The 24,997-nt window shown below is 36.0% G+C and overlaps 6 protein-coding genes across 11 annotated transcripts; 3 read left to right on the top strand and 3 right to left on the bottom strand.

The window, feature by feature from the left end:
- Positions 1–2,371: 2,371 nt before the first annotated feature.
- On the top strand, positions 2,372–4,577 carry LOC142532680 (cinnamoyl-CoA reductase 1-like). The gene is made up of 4 exons (XM_075639043.1): positions 2,372–2,679; positions 2,946–3,103; positions 3,192–3,404; positions 3,884–4,577. The coding sequence occupies exons 1-4, from the start codon at positions 2,535–2,537 to the stop codon at positions 4,349–4,351; spliced, it is 984 nt and encodes a 327-aa protein (XP_075495158.1). The 5' UTR covers positions 2,372–2,534; the 3' UTR covers positions 4,352–4,577.
- Positions 4,578–5,005: 428 nt separating this feature from the next.
- Positions 5,006–15,218, bottom strand: LOC142532677 (ASI1-immunoprecipitated protein 2-like). Of its 6 annotated transcripts, XM_075639034.1 has the most exons (13): positions 15,163–15,212; positions 14,529–14,715; positions 14,109–14,174; positions 10,879–11,640; positions 10,115–10,200; positions 9,554–10,023; positions 8,928–9,398; positions 8,161–8,836; positions 7,819–8,049; positions 7,610–7,734; positions 6,824–7,197; positions 6,077–6,532; positions 5,006–5,995 (listed from the first exon to the last, which is right to left on the bottom strand). In XM_075639034.1, exons 2-13 carry the CDS (start codon positions 14,595–14,597, stop codon positions 5,606–5,608), a joined length of 4,176 nt encoding a protein of 1,391 aa, XP_075495149.1. In that variant the 5' UTR covers positions 14,598–14,715; positions 15,163–15,212; the 3' UTR covers positions 5,006–5,605. The 6 variants fall into 6 exon arrangements, with proteins under 6 accessions (XP_075495149.1, XP_075495151.1, XP_075495150.1 ...); XM_075639036.1 differs by having other exon boundaries at positions 10,879–11,619; positions 14,529–15,218; XM_075639035.1 differs by having other exon boundaries at positions 14,127–14,174; positions 14,529–15,218.
- Positions 15,219–15,440: 222 nt separating this feature from the next.
- On the top strand, positions 15,441–16,331 carry LOC142532682 (uncharacterized). The gene is made up of 2 exons (XM_075639045.1): positions 15,441–15,675; positions 15,978–16,331. The coding sequence occupies exons 1-2, from the start codon at positions 15,510–15,512 to the stop codon at positions 16,169–16,171; spliced, it is 360 nt and encodes a 119-aa protein (XP_075495160.1). The 5' UTR covers positions 15,441–15,509; the 3' UTR covers positions 16,172–16,331.
- Positions 16,332–16,453: 122 nt separating this feature from the next.
- Positions 16,454–18,281, bottom strand: LOC142532679 (putative xyloglucan endotransglucosylase/hydrolase protein 30). The gene is made up of 4 exons (XM_075639041.1): positions 17,870–18,281; positions 17,603–17,703; positions 17,172–17,380; positions 16,454–17,051 (listed from the first exon to the last, which is right to left on the bottom strand). Exons 1-4 carry the CDS (start codon positions 18,114–18,116, stop codon positions 16,517–16,519), a joined length of 1,092 nt encoding a protein of 363 aa, XP_075495156.1. The 5' UTR covers positions 18,117–18,281; the 3' UTR covers positions 16,454–16,516.
- A 2,257-nt stretch (positions 18,282–20,538) lies between these two features.
- Positions 20,539–21,131, bottom strand: LOC142532683 (uncharacterized). Its single transcript, XM_075639046.1, has one exon. The coding sequence runs from the start codon at positions 21,082–21,084 to the stop codon at positions 20,830–20,832; it is 255 nt and encodes an 84-aa protein (XP_075495161.1). The 5' UTR covers positions 21,085–21,131; the 3' UTR covers positions 20,539–20,829.
- Positions 21,132–21,646: 515 nt separating this feature from the next.
- Positions 21,647–24,950, top strand: LOC142532681 (protein ABIL2-like). The gene is made up of 9 exons (XM_075639044.1): positions 21,647–21,981; positions 22,150–22,232; positions 22,331–22,481; positions 22,618–22,705; positions 22,820–22,909; positions 23,927–23,987; positions 24,081–24,169; positions 24,458–24,555; positions 24,649–24,950. The coding sequence occupies exons 1-9, from the start codon at positions 21,838–21,840 to the stop codon at positions 24,793–24,795; spliced, it is 951 nt and encodes a 316-aa protein (XP_075495159.1). The 5' UTR covers positions 21,647–21,837; the 3' UTR covers positions 24,796–24,950.
- Positions 24,951–24,997: the final 47 nt, after the last annotated feature.

Here is a 24,997-nt window from a genome sequence, read left to right as displayed (position 1 = left end):
GACAGCTGTGATTCCATCATTGATAAATGCGTGTTTGTTTAATTAAATTCAATTAAAAATAATTGGACTGTTAAATGAAAATAGGATTATACATTCTAGAAATAGATTTATAGTTAAATTATGGAATTTCATTGTGACATCGAATAATCTGTGGTTAAATAATTTTAATGCGTGACAATAATCAAAGTTTGGTATCGTTGTGTGTTCCCGGTCATTTTTGTTGAATTTGAAAATCTCCAAGTTCCAACATGTTCTGCAAATTTGATCTTATTCATTAATTTAGCATAAATTAGTTTAATTTAATTAGTTTAAATTACATCATCAAATCACTTGTTATCGTTTCACTAGATTAAATTGAATAGTTCAATCTTAGTACTTAAATAATAGTATCTGTGGGATCGATATTTGGACTTATTGTCCATTTACTATAACTTGACCTAGTCCGCTTGCTAGATTTATTCTCAAAATGAAATCAGCGGTCACTATACATACGACAAACAAGAAAAATTAGATATGATCCATGCTGTATCACTGGATCAACACTTAGGATCGAATAAATCGTTATTAATTAAATCGAAACAATTTGAAAGTTAGAATTAAATAAATTCAAGTAATAACATCGAAAATAAAAATAAGTTTCAATTTCACCTAAATAATTCTTAAATTCAATTGATGATAAATACAACATTCTCGAAGGGGCTTTTTTAATCTATAGTATATGGCAAAAACTTATGTGAGACGGTTTCACGGATCGTATTTTATGAGACATGTCTCTTATTTGAGTCATCCATGAAAAATTATTACTTTTTATACTAAAAGTATTACTTTTTATTGTGAATATCGGTATGATTGACCTGTCTCACAGATAAAGATTCGTGATATCGTCTCATAAAAGACCTACTCAAAGTACATATGGATGGGTTGATGCTTATTTATTTGGGGTTGGAAATAAAATTGACTCAAACTTAACTCATAATTAATACCTACAATCAGTCCTGCTCACAATTATGTTATCTCCCACCATTAAGTACTGATAATGGCATCTCTGAAAAGCTGTTCTTGCATATTATATGTCAATATATGTATTTCGTACGAGTGATTGTTTGAATTAATGGGGTGCATAACTTCATATCGACACTTATTGGATTAATATTATCAATCAAAATTTCAACTTGTATATCATTTAGTAAATTGGATATTAGTCAGTGGAATATGTATATGGAGGGGATCAAGTCAAAGCTATGACGTTTTCTCAACTCAAAACCACAAATGTGGCAAATTAAGACCAAAGGGGATGTTTCCCACCAAACTTCTCCTTCAAAAAGTAGTCATTTCTTTATTATTTCAACCAACTTTTTACTTCTCTCCAACTGTTTATTTCGAGCGTTGATTTCAAGATTGTGGCATTATATGAATAAAAATAATAATAATAATAATAATCAATTCGAAAAGTTCGATATATGCATGCACATGCATTTGATGCAACTTGTTCTTACTTACGTTTTTTCTTTTACTACATTTTTCAAACTAGATGGGTTGGTTGGTTGTGAAACTCATGGGCTTTATTATACCCACACAATGTCTGCTTGAATTCTAGAAGAAACAAAACACATGGCCTGTCGGTCGTCGTGTTGTGTTTGATCTAGATTTTGCTGTGTTCGCCTATATTTTTAATTTATGAATTATGGCTCTTTATGTCCCCTAATGAACAAATTAGAAGTTGGAATTTACGTGAACTTGAATAATATGTAAATTTCTTTTAAATTTTTATTTTCACCTAGATATTTGATAAGGGTATTCCTTAATGATACTCACGAAAAATTTAGGGTCCAATTCCAGCAAGTGTCACTAGTACAGACACATGTTTCAAAATTGTCCTGAGCCTGAAATCACGAATAAGATCGTTAGAAGGGGGCCGGGAGGGTGTCCCGACGTAGCCCCTCCGACGCTCAAATCAGAGACTGAGGATGTATGAAGGGAGCAGCTAAGGATGCTGCTGAAAACAATATAGTGAATGCCTCAACTGAACACTCAAACATGATATTTATAGAAGAATACATGACCTCTTGATGTGCCTGTCTTTTATTTGGGTTTGAGATGGGTCAAGGGTAGTGTACTCATCCATAGGATACCACTTAAATTTTGTTGACTCGACTCGCGAGTGATGAAATGATATAAACTTCTCTCGAGAGATAGATAGATAGTATTTGAGATAGTTGAATTCAAATAAAAAAAAAAGTTAGTGTCCAATTATAGATTTAATTATAATAAAAATAAGGATAATTATAGATGGTTAGGAAAGCTAACCACCAGCTTCCCAACTATCTACTATTAAGTCCCCCGCACTCTTTGAATGCCAAGAAAACATCCAACTCGCGCACAACTACCAGTCCGGTCCTTCCCCTCCCTATAAATATATATGCGCGTCTACTCGATTCTTTCAAATCTCAATTTCCCTTTTCTACCTGTTTTTTCATGATTTAGATTAGATTAGATACCCATTTCGGAGTTTTTTCATACACAGCTGGGGGGTAATGGCACCTGCGGCTGTTTTTTGGGATGAATCGGCGATGGGGACGGTGTGCGTAATGGATGCGTCAGGGCAGTTGGGCTCCGCCCTGGTGCACCGCCTGTTGCAGAGAGGGTATACGGTTCACGCTGCGGTGAACAACCACGGGGGTACGTGCTTGCCATGTGTTTGGTGTTAAGTGTGTGTGTTAATTTTTGGTTTAGAATCTGCGAGTTTCTTCTAATTAAGTTGATTTTTGAATAAATATCGTAGATTATGAGTAGAAATTTGTTCGCTTGTGTACAGTTTCGTTTTTTATTTTTCCTTCCGGTTCTTCGATTTCTTGGTTGTGTCCAGGCAATTACGAAGTCTTACATTAATAAATTGTTGACTTTTGTCGTCGTAAATTATATAAATGATGTGATACTGATTTCAGATGAGTGGTATGAGGAGAGGCAATGGAGTAAATATGGTGAAAAGTTGAGAGTATTCCATTCAGATCCATTGGATTATGGTAGCATTATGCAGGCGCTGAAGGGATGTTGTGCCTTGTTTTACTCCTTCGAGCCTCCCTCCGATCACCCAACTAATGACGTACGTGAACACTTCTTTTTCCAATTGGAGATCACAAATATTGAATTCACTTGATTAACATAGGGTGTCGAGTATACACACAATACAGGAATATATGGGTGAATTGGAAGTAAGAGCAGCACACAATGTCCTAGAAGCTTGTGCACAGACACACACTATAGACAAGGTTGTTTTTACCTCCTCTGCGGCTGCTGTCATCTGGAGGGACAGCCAACACCACAATAATAACGGGGTCGAGGACGATGATGTTCGTGTTGACGAAAGAAATTGGAGTGACATCAACTTTTGTAAAAAATTTAAGGTACTCAAACAAAATCCCATCTTGTATGTATTAGCAACTGAATTTTGAAGTGAAAAAAGAATGCTATATAAGAATCGATTTACATGGATCGTTCATAAAGAGCCTCATCCACCACACAATGCCCCTAAATTCTATAGATATTTTCTCAGTAACATTTAATTTAATTGTAGAATCTGTTCTTCCGAATAATATGAAAGTACCTAAAGCAACATCTGAATATTGAACTAAGGTAGAAGTGATGAAGTGAGAATTGTCAAGCAGGGACCGGAACTTAACATTAGAAGATTCTTAAAACTTAGGGGAGGCAAAAACACTTTTTTATCCCATGTTCAACACATGGCAAAATACATATTGGAATGGTTAACAGGGAAGAGGGGGCAACTGCTCCTGCTGGCCACGTACTGTAAAGTAGTACTAGCAAAGTTGATTGATCACTAAGACACCTGATTATAAAATCTTGTATTTTATGTTTTACATAGTTATGGCATGGAGTATGGAAGACGGTAGCGGAGAAGACAGCATGGGCACTGGCGAAGGACAGAGGGGTGAACATGGTGTCTATAAATGGAGGCCTATTAATGCGTCCTGATTTGAGTATAAAAGATCCCTACTTATTGGGGGCAGCGGAGATGTTTAAAAATGGTGTGTTTGTGACTGTGGACTTGCCGTTCTTGGTAGACGCTCATATCTGTGTTTTCGAGGATCCTTGTTCTTACGGCAGATACCTCTGCTTCAACCGAATCATTAATTCGAGTAAAGACATCGTTAAGCTTGCAACAATGCTCTTGCCACCAACTTCTGATGATGATGCTTCAGGGTTGGAAGAAGATAAGAAGAGCTGCAGTGTGTACCAGCAGAGGATAAGCAATCACAAATTGAATAAGCTGATGCTACATTTTGATGGTAACTATAATGCTGCTGCTGCACCTGTTTACTCGCAACAATAATCAGATAACACGATCCCGTGATTCATTGTTGTAAAATTATTATGCTTGGTATACATACAAATCCTAGATATTGATAACATTGTATAACCAGATGCAATGCTTAGACAAAATCAAATGTAGTTTTTCATTGCTTTCAACCCAATACTCCAAAATGGAAATGTCGTCACTCTCACCGGGTACATACTGTTTGAATTGACTAGTGTAGAATGTTAATTTTTTATGTCAACTCTTCCCCGTGATGTCATCGGTTCAATGTAAAGCAATAAGTATTGGTCTATTTTCAAAAATTAAGTAAAAACCATAAGTACTTTTACAAATCCTTGATTGATTTTTTCATCCTTTAGAGCTCCAAAGCAATGGCTATTGTAAAGTCAATATTTGATGCAATTTTGTAGAAAACTACACTCGAAATTATAAATTATTTCATTGCATGAATTTCTACGGCACTTCGTCTTTCTTCTCTGAGTTTTCCCATCGAAGAAATGAAAATTAAAATAACGTTAAAAAATAAAATTTCAAGTTATATTAGTGGGTTTTTCAATGCTTTATCACTTGTATTTTTGTTGGGAGCAATGAGTTGCTTTCCGGTTTCCTATCCATTCCCTTTTTCTTGTCTCAAATATCAACAAGGCAATTCAGCACGATTATATTGAAAAAAAAAACATCATTTATATCAACAGAGACCATCTGTGGAATTAATACCGCCGAACTTCATACAAACATCATCTTCTGATTCTTTAATGTTTATTTTTAATTTTTTTTCCTGGCCCAAGAAGAGGACTCGTTCTTGAATCCAAGATCTACTCCCAAAGAGTTATTTCCCCAAGCTATGATATGTCATCTTTGGCACGCCATGATGAATTACAGGAAAATCATAAGAATGATAAGTTATCAGCATGACGAGCCAAACATTTTCATAGCACAAACAGTCCTGAAACTGCATCTACGAATAATCAGACAGCCACAGGCACTACGCACTTGCCAACTATACATGTACTGGAGAGGATGTGATCTAAAAGAGTTATAATTCGAATATCTGACTTTACCAACTATTTTTCAGGTAACCGATTGAAGGATCATAAAACACGATCCCACTACATATACCGTACCTACTTACAGCTATACAAGCCCGGATATGTACTTTTGATGTACAGCACTACTAGTCTCCAAAATCGTGAAAGAGAAGCAATGAGGTAGTGACATGATCTTTCTGAGACACAAGCTGCTCAGTTTTTTGAGCATTTTTGTGGTTTTTTACTCCTTGGGAAAGGGGAACGAAAGAGAGAGGGAAAGAGAGGCCGATTCGTCGTCATCATCTTCATCTGCTTTGATTGATCTCTCACCATGGATGTATTCCTTGGCTACTTTTCTTTCAGCATTCCTGATTATTGATGGTTGGATGTCCGAAGTCGAGGATTTTCTTTCGGCCCCTAAAGCAAGCTCAAGGTTCGGTGCCCTATCATGATGCTGGTTTTGTTCCAATGGATTCGGTTTCTGAAGCATCGATCTGTCAACCAGCTGTACGCCCCTCACAGGATGTAATTCCACGGGGAAGAAACGCCTTTCAGCATTTTCTGAATGCCAGAGGATGACAGTCTCATCACACACTTCATAGTCTCGATTCTCCGAAACCACATGGTTCATCTGTGCCACAAAAGCATCAATACAAGAAGAAACCATCACATGCATAGAAAGATCAGTGAACTTGCATACATCTATACTTACTTTTTCAAGTGCTCTAAGTGGTAGGCCATGTTTATCATCATTTTCAGGCAAAACTTGGCTAGTACATGCATAAGGAGCTCGAGTTTCCATGCTTGTACACTTGGGATGCAGATATTCATCGTGGTTCAAAAGCAATCTGTTGATGTCTGTGTTTAGGCCTCTGGTGTCTCGGTCTTCCTCCATGGGAACTTCGACACACGTGGACAGATCTTCACCAACCATTCTTAACTTGACTTGATCTTGACTGCAGGTCATTCTGCTCAAGACAGTAGGTGTCTCAACTACGCCTCCCTCAGGAGGCATATCAGGGCTACAATCTGAAGGCTTGTAGGAAGGATGCGATGACTGTTCTCTACGAACTAGAGTATCCAATTGCATTAACACAGGCTTGTTTTCGGGAATACTGGAACTCAAAATAGACTGGAAAGGTCTATGGATGGAACTGGCTCCTCCTTCCTATGGACAACAATATGGAAATACATATCAGAATGCCATAGTGATGTCTAACAGAACAAACATGGCACTAGACAATCGATCACCAGAAACAAGATATCAGCAAAGCAACTGACCCAAATTTTGAAGGGAAAAAGGTTATCATGCAATGCAACAAGCAAAACTAGCCAATTCAAAAAGGCCAAAAAGCCAGCATTTTTACTTGACAAGCGACACAACTATGGAAAAATCAGACCCATTCATCATTCAGCGATATAAAATTTTTTATGCATATGTGCACAAAATGGAAAATACCAGACAAGTATCCATTGGTTTTTGACATGTCGGTCTGGCACCTCTTACTGCAGTGGAGAAGCTGGAATTTTGTCTACCAACAAAACAATCCAAAGAAGATGCTTTGAGACCACAATCTCCATTTACAGCTTTAGTCAACATTGCATCACAAAGGTTTTCTGAGGCATTGACTTTTCGCTCAGAGGATATATCATCGCCTGCAAGCAAATCCTTAGTGACTGGTCTAAGTATGCACCTGTTCCCAGGCACAGACATTATAGATGGGGGAATATTTTGAGGCGCAGAAAACTGCTTCAAAGTGTCGGGCATATTTCGCAAGCAACTCCCTTTCTTTGCTCTGAACACACCCCAAAGGAAGAATAATGTATTCCACCCTGCATGAAATATCAAGAAAATTGCATCCTATCTTCTCTCACTGTGAAGGAATACAAAAAGGCATGGAAATTAGAACTTCTCAAACTTTTTTATGGCTCCAGATCACTGAAACCAGGATATGAAAAATTCATTTTGTTGGTCAAGGTCCAACCAATGTCGCCGCACCCAATTCTTGCAAGCACGATCATTTTCAGGCAATCATATAAGGTGTTCAATAGTGGGGTTCCTAAACAGCTTAAACATGCCCAACCAAAATAGCAAACACTTCCTTTATTATTATATTATAGGTGTTTCATAAAATGCAAATCCTCATAACGAAAACTGTTCCCTTTAATGATCATTACTAAAGACAATCTTCAAGAATCAATGAGATCTAGTTTCTCAAGTAAAGATGGTTTAAATTTGGCTTACTCTGGGAATTCTCAGGAAGCTGATTGGAAGGAAATATCAGGAGTTCAACACCATCAAAACTCCCTTTGAGAGCAAGGTCATTCTTCATCATATTCTCCAGCCAAACTTTGTAGCTTTTGGCATAGCTGTAGCACAAGATGGCTACCTTCAAACAGAAGAAACTGGATAGAGATAAAAATAAAAATAAATGGAAAAACTCGATAAGTTACCTCTCAAGATCTTTAGCAAAAAAGAAAAGGGCAATGTTATCCTCCCCAACCCCATGTTCCTGAAACTGTACTGGCCAGGTGCTTATGCGAGGCACTTCATTTAGGACAATTCTGCTTTTAAAGTTATTTAAAGATTCTATAACCTTTTGTGATGCACATGTAGACATATGGGCTTGGATTCCATCCCAGACAGTGAAGACTTTACCACTTTGATAAATCTCAAAGCTTCCTCTGCATTTAAAGGAAAAAGTGAGAAACAATAGTTTCCGCACCAAAGAACTCAGCTGCATCACAACTAGAGTCAAATATAAAATCAAACGAGTTTGCAGAAAATATGCATACCGCCATATGTATTCATGGTCGGGGATCGCAAAGGATTTCAAATTGAAATGCCTAGGTGCCTCAACATTACTGTACATGTCTCTGGAGGAGGCCTGCACATCCAATGGAACACTTGGCACTTCATCTCCTCCAGAAGAAAGAGCCTCCACAGCCACTGATGAGAAGAAGTCCACAGTGTTAAGAGTTCCATGAGAGTCAGCAGTCAAAATTTGGGATACAGTATGCCTCTCGGCTGTCTCTGCAGCATAAGTCTCCATTCTCCTTCCAATTGAACTTGATATATGACCTTTAGAAGAAAAATCACAACCCTTGCTCGATGCTGATGTGTCATCATATCTATGCTTTTTGTAACCTATTGGCTTTCTCCGCACAGCAGCCTCAATAGCAGCTTTCAGGTTAATGCTTTCTTTTCTGAAAGATTTTACATATGACATCCGGAAGTCGCTTCCAGGATCTTCCCTCGATGATTCACCAGAATTTGTTAGTTCTCCAGGCTGAGCAAATCCATCAGGTCGGCATTCAATAGCACTAAAGTGTGGTGTTTCAAAATCACCTGAGCATGATGAAGAATCCTCATTGGGGCTAGTGTGATTGGATTTCTCATCAAAGTTGTTAATGTCATTAGCAGATGACACTCTAGGAGTATTGAGGCCATATGTTGGTTTCTTAAAATCACCTGCCCACACAGTATTTGGAGCAGCAAAAAAATGATTAAAAATTTAAAAAGTATATCAGGTACCATTCCACAACTTTGAATCAAACTGTACCTACAGAACCAGCCAAATCTGCACTCTGTCGAGATGCAATACTGGATGATCTTGATAATGCCACCGGTTTACCAAGTTGTACTGGCTTTGTTTCATGCTGATTGGTAGATACAGAAAGTGAACAAGATTCGGCCCTAGATACTAATCTTTTATCTTTTCTTGAGACGGAACTCATTGAAGTAGCCATCATCGAATTAATTGGCCTGTCTTCTGATCTTAAAGAGCCCTGTCGCTCAAATAAGCTTCGCCGTTTTGTATTCTTAATATCCTGGATGTTTGACAGTCTAGGTGATAGCATCTTGGTTTTCGATTCAGAAAAGATGGAATTTGTAGATTTGAATGAAATTGATCTGCCTATTGATCTGATAGTGCCATTCTTAAGACGATTCCCCCGCTGAAGAACTTGATCAACAAGCTTGACCTTCGGTTTTGAATTTAGAAATGCAAATGAATTAGGTTTTGAGAATGTACCTGCAGAATTGGAAGAATTTCTTATTATTCAGGGACATTGACGCAACAATCCACGTGTCAGACCAAAATCCACTGTGTGAAAAACTTTCTTTTAAAGGGAGAAACCCCAGGAATACCAGTGATCAATGATACATAGCAAATAAACGTTAGAGAACCTCGGAAATTCGGTGATCGTTGATCTGAATCAGGGCCTGCAAATTCTGGTGTATTGTTAACTGTGACAGCATCAGAAGTTGGACTCCCATGTGAAGGCTGCACTTTTCCCTTATCTAGATTCTTTAAGGAATTCTCACAAGAAAGAGCAGGCGCCTTGTCTGACCTAGAGAGCTTCGGAGTCCCAAATGTCGAGTCAACAGCGGGCTTCTTCACCACAGAAGAAACTTCGGTATCAGCATCATCTCTGGGCCTTTTGGTGGGAATATTTTGGCAAACCCTCGTTCTATTTCCCTCAACATCATAACTATTCATACGTTCGCTACTTGCTTGACCGGAATTATTTTTCTCAATTTCATCCATCTTTCCTAACTTTTCTTGTCTCTGATACCTCACCTTCTCGCTGGACTTGCATTCTTCACACATCCAGTCAGTTTCAGGGACTTTAGCCAGCATTTCCCGCATGCAATACCTGAGATAGGATGAGTAGGTTATTGATATTTGAAAATAGCAACGTAAAAAAATATGGCACAGACAGATACTAATTTTTTTTTACGGCTTACGTGTGTTCTGCCCCATCACTACACCTACAACAGATAGCAAGCAAATCCTCTCGACCTGCATCTCCGCAGATATCACAAACTTTAACCTATTACCAGAAAAAAGAGCAACTTCAATCAACATCTGATTTGACCAAGGATTAAATTATAAATGAGAAATTCAAAGACCATGAAGAAGCTTTCTCATAAACAACTTCAAACCTTCAAAGTTTTGGGGATGAATTTCTCCACATGCTCAATTATTATTATTATATATTAAAAATACCATCAACATAGGTCTAGGCAACATTCTAATACAATATGCTGATAGGATGTTGCAACGCTTGTAGGCAATATTAGTCACAAAGAAAGTCACACTTTCAGGGCTCAAGTGTTCTTCATCGAGTTTTAATAGACGACTAAAGTTTTCTATAAAATAACGAAATATCTGGAAATTCTGCTTTTCATGATGGAATTTGCCAAAAAAAGGATAATTTGAGTAACAGATTTTAACCTCAACATATACTCTATATTTGAAACCAAAATGAACTCGGTGACACTTGTACGCATTATCAATTATCAATGCTTAAAGGGGAGTCTGCCATAAAAAATAGGATTTATATGAGATTTGTTTTCGCACTTCAATATATTAATATAAGAAATCTGTAACCATTCGAGAGTGATTAAAATGAGAATCACTACAGAAAAGAATGTCGTTAAGGCTTGTCAAATTCTTACAAACAGGATAGCATAAATATCATATTAAAAAAGGATGAATACATTCTTACATCCTGCTCCACCATATCTGAGTCCTCGGCCCCATCAATGGGATGGATTTCTGCTTTCATATCATCAATGTTTTCAGAGGACATAGGTGCAGTAGCAGGTAGATCGTGAGAAACATCAGTTAGCACTGTTCTAACCAGTGACGGATTCAAGTGTTCCTTTGAGCTCTCCAATGATTCGACCTTGGGATTAGAACTCTTATCCACATCTATGCCCCTTGAGTTTGAGCTACATAAGAGAGAGTTGGTGGTCAGTTCATCCCTCTGAACAATGGGGCAACAGATGGACAGGGAAAAGCAGGGCGGATCCATCCTATGCCCATTCTCAGAAGTGAAGTTTAGCATTTTGGTGGTGTCACAAATTTTAGTGTCATGTGACAAACAATTATCATCGCCTTCTGGAACTTTCTGTGCCGCAAACTTCGAGAGCGCCACATCATCATCTAATGAAGGTGCATCAGAAGTCCTCGAGAGTGCTATACATACAGCGATTTCAGAGGAATCAGCACTTGAGTTCATGGTTTCTATAATGCTCATTCCACTGAGCTGCTCAATTTCACTTTGTTTGCCCCAGTCAACCATTGTATGTTCCGCACAGGTTTCTCCAGCGGATTCCACGGCTGATTTCATAAGAATTTGATTGTCATGATAGCAAGATGAGCAAGGGGCAGAGCACACATTGCACGTTCCAGACTTAATTCTATAGTCAACCTCTTGACTTCTATCAGAACAACAACCGAACTCCTCCTTAATTTGAGGTATCACCTATTCAATTAGAAAAACATGTTAATTATACCATATTGTTAACTGGCGAAACACAATAAATCTGTCATCAGATGAAGAAATGGTCCAGCTTTTATTTATTTGGGCACAGTTCAAAATATGAAGTACTATGTAGAATGAGAAGTATGGGGGATGGGGTATGGGAAAGAGAAAGGTACGACAACCAATCAAAAAGAGAGAGAGCAAGAAAGAGAGCAAGAGAGAGAAATGTATGACGCGACATGTTTTGATTTAGACAGTTAAGATCACACAACCCACAACTAGAAGATGCAGTAAAAGAACAGATAAAAACAAATCATTTCATTTAATCAAACTTCGACAATGCTCAATGTGCACGCAACAGAAAAGGCACACCAACAATAAGATATTGAGGAATTGGGCAAAATGACATCTATTAGTTGTCTATTTTGTGATAGAAAATGACCATTCATCAATAGCACAGTATCCCAAAATTAAAGGGAACTTATGCATCATCATACCCATTAACATAAAATCGGAGATGATATGATTTTGTCAATATTCATCGACGACTTTTTCTGACGTTTTCGCTATATGATAATTGAGTCTGTCTAATCTGAGTTGATTGTGAAAGCACTCACGATTCATCACTCAATATCAAAAACATTGTGAGACTACAAACTCTACAACAACCAAAATTCATTCCAATATCCCACATAACGGGAATGGTTAAGCACCGATTATCTGATTACCCTTCTCTTGTTTTACAATTGTTCGATTCAGACAAGAGGCAAAATGATAAAAAATACCATTAAGTGTCAGGCAAATAGCTATCACAATGACAATTAACTTGTTAAAATCACGTATCGTATTCTAGAATCAGATTTGAATTGTCAATCTTAATCTTACTGACAAACTTTGGTTCATTTAGTTGGGTATGGCCAAAAGATCCCTTATCACTTTTTTTACGGATATAAAAGGAGTTATCATAAAATTTTAAACAAAGAGAAATTAATAAAATTTACTGTCTACTGAAAAACTGACACATGGATGTAGGCATTCATGGACGAACCATGTAAGTCTTACCGTTACTTTCTCTTCACTCTTAAAATCTTGATATAGTATCATGGTTCTTTTTTTTTTCGTTTGAATGTCATGCAAGATAATGTTTGCGGAGAAGGTTCATCGAAACAACACATGATTGTACTTTTTCTGATCAATATCTGGTCAAGAAATGAGTTGATAACAACTGATGGGTGGTCACAATGCTGTATTCAATAAAAAAAATCTTACAATGAGTTCATAGTCACTTTCATGCATGAAAAACTTTTGCTTTTGCCTAAATGTTAGCGAGTTGACCTCTTGTGATTTTACCCTTTGTAGGTATTCTCTAAATCCATCCTATTATGGGTACAATTCTGAAGATAGTCGGTGTTTGTTGTTGCTTAAAGGAACACGATGCATGTCTTTATCACCAATTTAATTTAAGCACCTGCATTTCCATCCATATTGCAATGCTGAATTTGAGGGGAAGTGTTCAAAATAAAAATATTGTTTAGAAATTATATTACATACGGCACAATTACAACGAATTATTTATATTACTTTACGAAATTTCATTGGTATAATTTCCTACCATATTATATTTTCAGGATATCATTTCACCTAAGAGGTGATTATCATATTCTAAACCAAGGGATAATAACAGTTTTAGATAAACCAGACGCAAAATTTTCTCCAAAACTTTTTTTTACCCCAATTTGAACACTTGAACTCATATGCCCCATTTTCAAACTTCAACAGGAGTGTTAGAAATAGAAGTTGGTATTGCAGCATCAGTTTTGAATCATAAAGATAACAACAGAGAATGGATACAACTTTACAATGGTTCAGTATGCAATAATATTCCACTACATTAATTCCCAACAAAATTTCACCTATGAAAGCGGGTTTAGATTATAATCTAGACTAGAAGAAGACTAATAAAATGCTCTGCCCATTTGTAATCCCTCACATGAATGTCTTCATGATCAAAGCACGTAAATTATGCATTACGTTGTTTTCCGGCCTTCACTGTACTTGTACCATTAAAATTTACCATAACCAAATAAGAGTGATTTGCATTGTAACTTGCCAAAGAGAGTAAATTACTCAACAAACTTTAGTCTTTAGCTACATTGCACATAATGCATGACACAGAATGGTGTATGAAAGAAAAACACAAACAGAGTTCTCGTACATGTTGTAGCTCAGAATGCCACAATTATCATGGACCACTCTATGTTGGCAATATTGTTGTTTTGCAGTAAGGCTCCTTCAACAAGCAAGAACAGCATAAACTTTATTGAATGAGAGAAAAAATTATTTCCTTAGATGAACTACAGACGATTAAATCAGTGAAAATTTCAGCAATAATAAAAATACTACAAAGGGGTAATAGGAAATGATAATATAATAAACAACATGACATATTAACCTGTTAATTGTCTTACCGTATTAATATGACCTGCCTTGTTAACTGGAACTTGCATCATACAGTTTATTCTCAAGCATGGAATCTGAAAAGCGCAAAAAAAATCCAGTCAACTAACGGAATCATCCCGGACAAATAAGGGCAACTAAATCTAAATGCATAAGCTGAAGCACGAGCTAAAAAATTTCATTTCCACGAATCCAAAATTCGCATACACCAACAGACGATAGCAGATAAGTGGAAAAAATATCAGTAATCCCCAAATTGACCACGTTTACAATTCAGAGCACCCTAAAGCAAAAAGGCAAACAAACGAGGGCAACATCAAAAAGTCTGCAATTGTACACACGCTAAACACCCCTCATCCAAATAGAAATCACCGAAACTCTAAAACTTGAAGCTTTAAAACCCAGTCAAGTAAAAAACCTAATTGACATGCCTGGGGATCATAAAGACTTGAAGTGGCATCGCAGACGTCTAGGATAGTTTGTGCCTTGCGCTTGCTCATGAGCAATCATCCGCCGATCGAATAACCATCAAATTCCCAGAGTAGTGTCTTCGAATCACAATCGACATGGCAGTTAATCCCGACCTCCGCCGATCTCCACCGGATTAAATACTAGTAACTAGTAAGATATATAAATATATAAATAATAAAAAAAGGAATCGAATTCCATTTACGAGGTAATGAACGGATATATTTATGCGGTCTAAAATAAGTAATAAATATATTTACGAACGGAAGATCTGAAAATCACGCCGAATTTTCCCACGGAAAGAAGATTCGGGGAAAATAATTGATTGACTATGAAGAAAAACAATAAGTTATTCGCCGTATTGCAAGTGTGCTCTAGAATCTCTCATCTTTTCCCCGTTCTGCACGTTTATTCACAACAAATACATACGATGCCCAAACACACACGACACGACTATTAAGCTAAACCCATCATCTCTTCCGCTCAAAGATAACAAACTCATTTCATCCTCTCACTCGAATCTATTGGAAGTGCAGAAAAATTTTATTTTAAAAGTTGCAGAAATTTCTGTGACTTTGAGGATTGAAGTTTAGGTACTTGATATTGCGTCAGTTTACAAGTAATCTGAGACTCCGGCCCTTTCTTTCGTTTATTAACTTTTCATGGGTCCGGATTTTTCCTTTTATATCTTTTCAAATTTTTAGTATCTTATTTTATTAATAATTTAATATATTTTTTAAAAATAAGAGGCTCGTATCTCATTTATTTTTCCGAGGGCCCGTCATTTGAGACCTCGGCCCGGGATTTAGAAACTAACTGGACAGATTTTAGAGTCTAATTAATTAATTCAGCGTGCTAGGACTGCACGTATGGCGACCTTATTTATGGGCCGAAATTAGTTTCTAGGTTTCATTTTCAAAATCAAAAAGGCCTAATCTGAAATAATGGCTTCCGACATGAAGGGTTTCTTTAGGCAACAGAAGAAGAAAGCGGGTATCACAAAGCCAGCATCGTCGAAGAAAACTCCGAGGTCCAAAGGTTCTGCTTCCTGCGGATCCGACGTCGTACAACCCCCTGCTCTTGTTTCCCATGGCTCTTTCGATCTCCGGGGTTTGACCTCTTCCGCTCTTGTTCCTTTTCTATTGAAATCCAAGTACAATGCAGAAAATTGAGAGTTGTTTTGACTTTGGATCGGAATGAACTCTTTTTTAAAGTGATCTGGACACTCTGTTCATTTAATTATTTTTGTTCTGTTATTGCCAAAACCTCTCGATCAAAATTAACATATTCGAGAAACAACTGAATTTCACGGATTTGTATTTTTTTTAGTTATTCCGCCCTTGTACAATTTTTTTTTTTTTTTTTGGGTTTTTGCTTGATGACTACTTTAACATAAGCATGATATGACGCAGACGAATATGATGACAAGGAGGATGTTCTTAGGCAATTTGACATGAACATGGCGTATGGCCCTTGCTTAGGCATGAACAGACTGGACCGTTGGAAACGTGCTAATGCCTTAGGATTGCAGCCTCCAGAAGAGATCGAACGACTTCTGAGGGCCGGTAAAGCTAACTCTGAATGCTTGTGGGATGGACGTGTTTAGAGCCCATCGATCGATGCTTGTTGCTGTCTTCTACCTCCTTTTCTTTTCTTGATCTCTCTTTCTGTCTCTCGCTCGTCGTAGAGTTCATGTTTGTTAGAGTTTTTGTTGATAATGTGAAGTTTGTTGTTTATTTCTAGCTGAAAAACAAGCTTAAACATCATGTTTCTAGTTTACATCTTTGATATATTTCATCTTTACGATCTAATTAAACGATTGACTTCTAATTTACCTAGATAAAAATTCCTTAATCAGCATCTATCACACAATTTGTAACGAAAACATACAGATTCTCGATCACACTAAGATGTTACACCAAATACAAAATATCTAGCATATATGATCACATCACATAATTTTTTGGTCCGAAGCAACGCCACGGTTGTTCCGCCTCCTCGAACTCCTCCCACGGTGGTGACGATGGCTGCCATTAAACTTGAATTTCTCCCTCAGCCTCCCAGTAGTTTTAAACATCTCCCTCTCCGAAGACACAATCACGCATTCCGGAGGTGGCACGGGATATCTTATATTATCGTAGCAATACGAATAATACATATGGTTTTCGCGAAACCATTTCATGGATTTGTATCCTTCGGAAGAGATAGAAGAGTAGTCTTTTGCAATCAAAGTTTCAATCCTATCCGTGCAATTTGTGGACAATATTTGCTCGTTAGGATCGACGATGCATCCCTCGAGGACAAGATCTGTGAATTCTGTAACAAAGGGTTCGAATTGGTAGTTAACCTTTTCTCTGCCGCCATTCGTAGCCCAGGATGAAGCATCCCATATGGTAGCATAAATTGACATTGGTTTGGACGGGTAATCCCCCCTCATGGATGGATTGTGTATCACTTCTCGTATTGGGACATTGTCCACGTAAAATCTGAATTCATTAATAATATTGCATTCGGCTAATATAGCAGCATGTTAAGATCCAAAAGACAAAACTATTAATTCTCAGCAAAACTATTTAACACACTGCCAAACACGAAAAGTAACTTACATGATGCGTTTCGGGTTCCAGAGAATGCTATATCGATGTGAATCCTTGCTTGGATCGAACCACATTCGATACCTTTCCTCCCTCCCCCGAGACACGCTTCCATTCCCGTACATGTTCGTCTGAAATCTCCATGGCTTACCATTTGTGTTTCCCAGAAACTCTATGTCTAATTCGTCGTGGTTCCTTTCAAATGTGTCCACATTTGATGTCTACACAAAACCATCTTTGTTAGGTCTACTTGTATAAATCAAGAGATTAGTATACTTCTTGGAATGCCAAATATTAATATATAATACCAAAGCTCCTTCATGTTTTTTTAACCTTTAATTTGCTTGTATGTATTCTATAAACTGAATAAGAAAATGGTAATTACATCACTATAGTATGTAGTATCAAAATATTAATGAATAATTGAAATCAATTGTACTTACATAGAAAGCAACCACAATTCCGGCAGTATGTTCCGATGGCATCTTAATACTGGCGCTAAAGAAACCATAATTGTAATAATCAGAAGATATAATTCCGGAACCTGAAAATTAAATAAAAGTAAGAAAATTGTAAGGAAAATTCGGGCAGTGTTATAACTGTATTGACACAACCAAACAATATTAATCACATCAAACGTACATGTTAAAGTTTCATGCAAACACGTCACAAGATGTTGAATAATGGTATTCACTTATACAAAATCTGACCTGAAAAACGGCTGAGGAGGAGGCGAACGGTCTTGTCATCCCGTGATCGTTGGATGTTGAATTCGCTAAAGAGAGGGGAATATGATTCGGAAAATGTGAGGGCCGTTACGTTGAAAGTTGTGGTGGTTGTTCTCAAGGCGGGGATCGTGGTCGTAGCCGTGATGGTGGTGGTGATGAATAAAAACACGAGGATAACAAGGGGTGGCAAGCTTCTTGTTAGAAAAGAATATTGCGTCAAATAATCCATTTCTTTCCCTAAAATGTTGTTGGTTTCTATTGTTTATCATTTGTGTTCCTCTCTCCTAATAAGTCTCTAATTTCTTTCCCCTTTCGATCTGCATACCAAACAAATAGGACATGTATGCGTCATTTTGGGTGAAAGGTGGGGGCGAGAGAGGACTCTTCTGCTAGTTTAGATTCACAATACACAAATGCACATTACATTTTCTATATATTTTTTCTTAGTAACAAAATCACTAAAATAATTACATATGGAGAAAAAACACATATATGCATTTATTTATGCATACATGAACTATGTGTGTGTGTGTGTGTGTGATTTAATGTCTTGAGATATTTAATATTAATTGAACCGGTTATGTGTCTAAGATTTGAAATATGATTATGTATATACACACACACACATAAATCAGAAAATATTTTATAAATTGAGGATCTCATTTATGATCTTTTAGTACAAGGATCACGCAGGTAATTAATATATAAGATTTATGTTTCATATGTTTGCATATGATGCATTGATAAATAAAGTACATCGTTATAGTGTAAAAATGAATCTAAAGGTGTACATTTATCCTCGTATATATGTTTTGAGCCTTCATTGCGTAGTCACTCAGTTCATCATGTTCTTGATCATTCAACTTATTATCAAAGTCATTCTGATTCACTTGTGCCCACTTTCGTTTTTAATTAAAGCCTCTTCATTTTGTTTTTTCTTTCATTTTTATGTTAATTGTTTTTTTATGTGAGGCATGTTTGCTTAAACCCTAAATGATAATATGCTCATATAGTTCATAGATTGATATATTAAAATAGTTCTAACTTCTAAATTCAGAAAGAAAAAAATATATCACAAAATAAATAAAAAAAAGTAGTGCAATATTTCTTCAAATTCAAAATATTTTTACAGGAGAGAAAAAAATACCCAATTTTAAAATTCTGAGATATTGAAATTACGGATTCCAAATATGTTTGAGCGGCGAAGAGAGAGAGATTTTTTTTTTTTACTTCAACTGCTCCGATTTCTCTTGCTTCTCTAGAGTATTTGAATGACTTCAGTCCTTAGCCTCCGTCGAAGGTGTGAAAGAAAGCTGAATCTGTCGATTTTGCTGAATTAACGTGTTTAAGTAATTAAGAGTGGGCTTCATCATTTATAGGTCATTAACCATTATGCATGACTAAAAAATTAATTAATATGATATGTCTATGGGCCCATATCATCAGTCATGCATAATGACTGATGATCTGGGCCCATAGACATATCATATTAATTAATTTTTTAAAAAAAATTGGTGCCTCAAAAATTTGTGGCCACGAAACACTTGCCTCGCATGCTGCACCATAGGTTGGGACCTAGGCCCCACAATTTACGATAATTTGATTGGGTTGGGCTTGCTTTCATGCATGATGGATGCAGCTTCCACATTTGGAAGTGGGCTATTTGAGGTGAAAAAGAGGCATCATGTCGTGTTTTTGCGTGGGCAATGCATGCTAGGAATATGACATGTTTTTTTAATGGCCTCTATTTAAATAGCAAAAGCAGAAGAACATGCACAAATCCATTCTAATATGACCAAATGACTCAAAACTTGCATCAATTGGGATAACAGAAGGGCAGCTTGCGAAGCCAAGAAAGGAAGCTTATGAGCTTGGTGATGGGAGAAAATTTCATGCTACCCTTTGAGCAATACTTCAATTGTGTATTTAACTGGTGTTAAGTATGTTCTCATAAGCATAGTCGACTAAAAAGTAAAAATTACTGTTCAGGATAGCTTATGAAACATTATTGGAAAAAAATATTTGTATTTTAACATTAACATGGTTATACATAATTCAGAATTAAAAAAAACATAAAAAAAAAGAAGAAGAAGAAAGAATTGAGGCACCATGTAACCCCTTCTGATGCCAAGTTAGAAACCATTCTTTCAAAAAATTCGGATGCAGTAAAGTTCTCAAAACAATAATATTTATATTTTTTGAGCATTTTCACTTTGACTAAGCATATTTTTTTCGATTCTGTATATAAAAGAAAAATTACAAATAGAGAGTATAAATGTCCAACTATACAAGAGATATCTTGCATATGAGTTGTAAAGGTATTTTCCCCAAACAATAGCCACGACCACAACAAATATACCAGAAAACTAAAGTGATATTTTCTAGTAACAGAATGGTTCTCGGGAAATCATGCAATCTGTTTGGTATAGTTTGTCATTATCAGGACACAAATTCAAAACATGACAACCAAAAAAAAAAAAGAAAGAAACAATTTGCATAAGAAATGACTGCAACGGGGCAAGATGGTTACGACAGCTATACCAGAAAAGATATCAGATCAAGAATTGTGGAATACTAGTATTTGATTCAAAGTTATCATACAAGAGAGCAAATGTGATCTTGATTATCATTCATATGAAAAAGGGTATAAATAAGATCAAAATATCCATCAATGAAAAATATAAACTCTAGAATCAAATTCTATAGATTTTATGACATCAAACACAAAGGCGTGTAGCGAACGTGATATCTGCCTACTGACTATCGAACAAAACATACAAGAGAGTTATATCACAAATAAAGAACCTGATTTCATCGTTGAGTTTGATTCATTTAGTCTTTGGCGTTTTTCGACGCGAAGTTTAGCTTAATTAACAATCCACAAATGCCACAAATTTTCGGTACCCATTACAAAATTCATGACTAATACAACCTTATCTTGGTCAACGTTGACTAATTACCTTCTCGGGATGAGGTAATTGATCGGCGGCATCGATTATGTTCCCGTCGGTGGGGACAAGGCAAGGAATTCCATCCACAATTGGATAAGAAACGCCGATTGAATCGCTTATTAGGGCATTGGTTTTCACGCAAAGTCTCAAGGGCTGCTTGGATAGTGGGCAGACCAACATCTCCAGGAGGGAGGTGTTTATTCCGACCCCGGCGCATTTTAGTAGCACTCCGCTCCCTCTCACCATCCTCGATTCTTATGTCGAAATGGCGACAGGAGGGTATTGTTTATGGCTATATGGATGAATTTGTGGACATCTTCATTTTTGGGGGATGAGCTGATTACAGTCCAGCCCACTGGAAAAAACGAGGCCCAATCCATCATAGGCCCATGATAACAGGACTTGGACCTGTCCTCGATTACAATTACCATACTTTAGGCTGGCGAACTAAATATAACCTTCGATTTGATCCAATTATATCATACAGTAGTACAAAATATAATGCGGACATTATTCTTTAAAAATGTATTGAATTATATAATAAGCATTAAATGTAGCCTGGGCCAAGTTATTTATTTTATTTGTTCAATAATTCAAAACTCAAGACACCAAAATAAATTGGATGGATGATGAATTTGAACCACCAACTTAAACCCATAATAAACCATGCATAGGTCGTCAAATAATTGAAGACCATTAATTTCCCACCAAACTAATAATAATACTAAATAAAAATAACCAGTATATATATTTCCTGTCAATTCGCAAACTTTATATTAGGATTTTATATTTTGAAATTCCAAAAATATTTATATAATATGTGTGCCTATGTTTGTATGTATATTACGTGATATTCATCTTTGAACTTCTTGGTTCCTCCCTGATCTGTAGTTTATCCAATTTAACTTCTCTCTTCTCGTTTTCTCACAGACAAAGAAATTAAAATCTGATGCTGAAATAGAAGGGAATGAAAATGTATTCTATAATTTATATGCATGCATGTGTTCTTCCGTTTCATTTTTATTACATAAATTAAGGTACTTTCTGAAGTTGTTTTTGAACCAAATGGATACTCACATGTTTGCAAATTCGATGGATGATATATCCATACAACGCAGCTCCCAGCTTGCTAGTAGCTTCAAGGTAAAACTCTATACCTATGTGCATACTCTTTGTTAGTTCATTTGATTTAATTTTAATTTAAAGACTCTTTCCCAAATACATGAAAGATTCTTCAGCCTTGAATCAAGATATAGATTGCTATCTTGTTTTTAATGCATCTGATGTTCTTATTACGTTCATTGCTTCTAGGATTTGAAAAATCTGAAGGAACAATTATATTCAGCAGCCGAATATTTCGAGTCATCCTATGTCAACGAGAAGCATAAACACTTGTATGTCATTAATAACAGATCCTGCATGTTATTTGTTCTGAATTCAAAAGAATTGGTACGGTTTTTGATCATTCGAGTTTGATATATTCATTTTTCAGTTTGGTAGAGGGGTCGAAAGATTATGTTGCCAGAGCTCTAGTCCATACCGTTGATCATTTGGGCTCTGTGGCTGATGAACTCAACAAATTCTTGGATGAAAAAGTCAATGAATTCTCTGATACAAATATTCGATATTCTTCCATTCAACAGGTAAAATTAATTTAAATCTTACTGAATTTAATTATCACCACAAAAATATTGTTGATTTTATGGTGAAGGAGTACTAGCTAAAGGGTACATTATTCTATTGATTTTTTTTTTAATGTATGTATATATGAAAACATAGAGATTAAGCACTTACCAAGGATTCTTGAATTTGAGAGGCCTGTCGAAACAATCGATGATAAAGCATCATAAGAAGTACAACATTCCAGGCAATTAATTTTTTTTTCACAACTTTTTAGTAACCCTTTTAATTATATATCAATCCTTATTTTCTGTATTTAGACATGAGCTTATTATTGTCATGTCTTTTTTTTCGGGTGCAGATGCAGATAATGTTACATCAGCCAAATCAAAGTTTTTGCCCAAAAATTGCAGTCCGTGTCCTGAATATGACAAGCACCAACCAGAGCAAAGTAACTTTTTTGTTGTATTATTTTTTAAAATTCTTTCGGTGATAAGAATGTGTGCATGAAGGTCTGTTGTAAAATTTCGGTAAGAAACTACGTTTTTAACTAAAGAATTTCGAATATTTGAAAACAAATATTCGGGATGGCTCTCAGAGAAAATTATAATTTTAGTCCAACAAGTTGGTTTATTTTAAGTTTTAGTCATGTTACTTGTCAAAAGTTTGGTTTTTCCGAAACCACTAAAGCCACTGAATATTGCTTATTTGACATTGATACTCTTCTACATGATTCATGTGACGAGAATAAAGTTTATATTATATGTTGAAATATATATAAACAAAAAATAAAACAAAACAACATCTCTTTCATCTCTGAAGATTGAGAATCGTTTTGCTTTAATTTTCTCTTTATTTTTTATCAGATAATTTTAAATTTGAGTAATATTAATATGTTTAATTCTCGTCACCTGTGTTATATAAGAGAAAATCAATGTCAAATAAATCATATTCGATGGATTTAGTAGTTTCGGGGAAAAAAAGACCAAAACAAAAAAGTATTAATAAATTAGTGTGAAAGCTAAACTTTGACAAATTATAGGAATAAATCTAAAACTAGACAACCGACATGACTAAAATTGTAATTTTCCTGCCCTTCTCATGTCCCTTGCTGAGTTTGTCCCTAAACAGTTAAACCTGGGTTTGTCCCCAAACAGCTAAACTTGCATACCAATTGTCTTATTGAGGATTTTTAGTGTTCTGCATGAACAGAGCCAAGATTTACTTTGAAGGGATCAAGAAAGTTGAACTCAGCATGTGGCATAAATATAAAACAAAAGAATTATTTAATTGGGTTGGGAAAAAAATTTACCCTTCTAATAAAATTGCGTAAAAATATGGTTATTTGGATTTAAGATAAAGCACACATTCTACTACTTTCTCTTTCTCTGGTTCAACGAGAAAGTATTAGTTGAATATTTATAAGGCATATTATTTGTAATGAAGTGAAAATTTACTTTTGTCACAGATATTACATTTGATAAAGCATTTCAAGCATCAAAATCGGAGCATAAATCATCTGTATTAAGGTCAATGATAACATGAGAAAAATGTGATATTTTCTATCTTTTTTTTTTTGATAGATTTTATCAATCTATCTTAAAATGTGATATTTTACGCAGAAAAGGACAGTCAAGGATCACAAGTGTTGAAAATTCTCCAATTTCTAAAATCTTCTCTTACAGGAGAGTCATGTCTGATAAAGAATCAGGTCAGTTCTCAGTATATTTGGATCGGGAGATATGTCAAATTGTCGGTGGCTCTCAAGAATTACATTTTTGAATTTATTGTATTTATGTTGACAACAATTCTTAATCAAGATTCATGTCTATAATTAAAACTATGAGCTGTTCAGACCAAAAAAATAGGTTGATAAACGATTTGGGATCACTCGATTCATTTGATTAATATACAAATAAGCCCCCGCCATGCAGAGTTGAGCTACATGCATGCGAGCTCACTCATGATATTTTGACATTCTCCCTTGACTTCAAACCAGGGAGATGCTCAGTCTCACCTCTTCGTTTGCTACTGAGAAGGTCGGGCACAATCCAATATAGATCAATGTCACCAAGCCCTTCTGACGAAGAACACAAGGTAATCACTGAATTTCAACCTTTGATATAATTTCTGTATTGAAGTCTAGCTTTGACGAAGAAACGTATATGCGTGCTTTATATATTATTGCAGCGTCCATTAGACCCAAGACGAGCCGTTTCCGTGTGCTGCAGATCCGAGATGAGAAATCGAGAAAGAGATATTGAATCTTATGTCAAGAAAAGTGGCCATATGTTCAAAGCATTTCTTAACATACATCGATCAAGAAAAGAATCGTAGATTATCGGAGATGATAGATACGTACAGACTGTTCCATTACTGATATGTGCATGATCGTGATATTTTTTTAATATTTTATCAGTCAGACAATTTATCCGTCACGGATTTTAAACGCTAGCAATCGATTGTGGCAACTATTTAATTATATTAAACTGAAATAAACAACAATTTTTGTGTTCAATTTTTATCTTTTAGGTTTTTT

This window comes from Primulina tabacum, chromosome 18 (assembly GCF_025594145.1).
Source record: "Primulina tabacum isolate GXHZ01 chromosome 18, ASM2559414v2, whole genome shotgun sequence".
NCBI classification, from domain to species: Eukaryota; Viridiplantae; Streptophyta; class Magnoliopsida; order Lamiales; family Gesneriaceae; genus Primulina; species Primulina tabacum.
Note: the sequence above shows the minus strand (reverse complement) of the source record. Positions and strands in the feature narration are given on the sequence as shown.

What these genes read in the sequence shown, in the direction of transcription:
- LOC142532680 (XM_075639043.1), top strand. Translation starts at nt 2,535, where the DNA reads ATGGCACCTGCGGCTGTTTTTTGGGATGAATCGGCGATGGGGACGGTG. An exon ending in TGCGGTGAACAACCACGGGG is followed by an intron (nt 2,680 to 2,945) that starts GTACGTGCTTGC and finishes TACTGATTTCAG; the next exon opens with ATGAGTGGTATGAGGAGAGG. An exon ending in CCGATCACCCAACTAATGAC is followed by an intron (nt 3,104 to 3,191) that starts GTACGTGAACAC and finishes CACACAATACAG; the next exon opens with GAATATATGGGTGAATTGGA.
- LOC142532677 (XM_075639034.1), bottom strand. Translation starts at nt 14,597, where the DNA reads ATGAGCAAGCGCAAGGCACAAACTATCCTAGACGTCTGCGATGCCACT. An exon ending in CAAGTCTTTATGATCCCCAG is followed by an intron (nt 14,175 to 14,528) that starts GCATGTCAATTA and finishes TGCGCTTTTCAG; the next exon opens with ATTCCATGCTTGAGAATAAA. An exon ending in AGATTTGGCTGGTTCTGTAG is followed by an intron (nt 8,837 to 8,927) that starts GTACAGTTTGAT and finishes CTGTGTGGGCAG; the next exon opens with GTGATTTTAAGAAACCAACA.
- LOC142532682 (XM_075639045.1), top strand. Translation starts at nt 15,510, where the DNA reads ATGGCTTCCGACATGAAGGGTTTCTTTAGGCAACAGAAGAAGAAAGCG. An exon ending in TGGCTCTTTCGATCTCCGGG is followed by an intron (nt 15,676 to 15,977) that starts GTTTGACCTCTT and finishes GATATGACGCAG; the next exon opens with ACGAATATGATGACAAGGAG.
- LOC142532679 (XM_075639041.1), bottom strand. Translation starts at nt 18,116, where the DNA reads ATGGATTATTTGACGCAATATTCTTTTCTAACAAGAAGCTTGCCACCC. An exon ending in CCTCCTCAGCCGTTTTTCAG is followed by an intron (nt 17,704 to 17,869) that starts GTCAGATTTTGT and finishes TTTAATTTTCAG; the next exon opens with GTTCCGGAATTATATCTTCT. An exon ending in GAATTGTGGTTGCTTTCTAT is followed by an intron (nt 17,381 to 17,602) that starts GTAAGTACAATT and finishes GGTTTTGTGTAG; the next exon opens with ACATCAAATGTGGACACATT.
- LOC142532683 (XM_075639046.1), bottom strand. Translation starts at nt 21,084, where the DNA reads ATGGTGAGAGGGAGCGGAGTGCTACTAAAATGCGCCGGGGTCGGAATA.
- LOC142532681 (XM_075639044.1), top strand. Translation starts at nt 21,838, where the DNA reads ATGTGTTCTTCCGTTTCATTTTTATTACATAAATTAAGGTACTTTCTG. An exon ending in TAAGAAGTACAACATTCCAG is followed by an intron (nt 22,706 to 22,819) that starts GCAATTAATTTT and finishes TTTCGGGTGCAG; the next exon opens with ATGCAGATAATGTTACATCA. An exon ending in CAAGCACCAACCAGAGCAAA is followed by an intron (nt 22,910 to 23,926) that starts GTAACTTTTTTG and finishes CTTTTGTCACAG; the next exon opens with ATATTACATTTGATAAAGCA.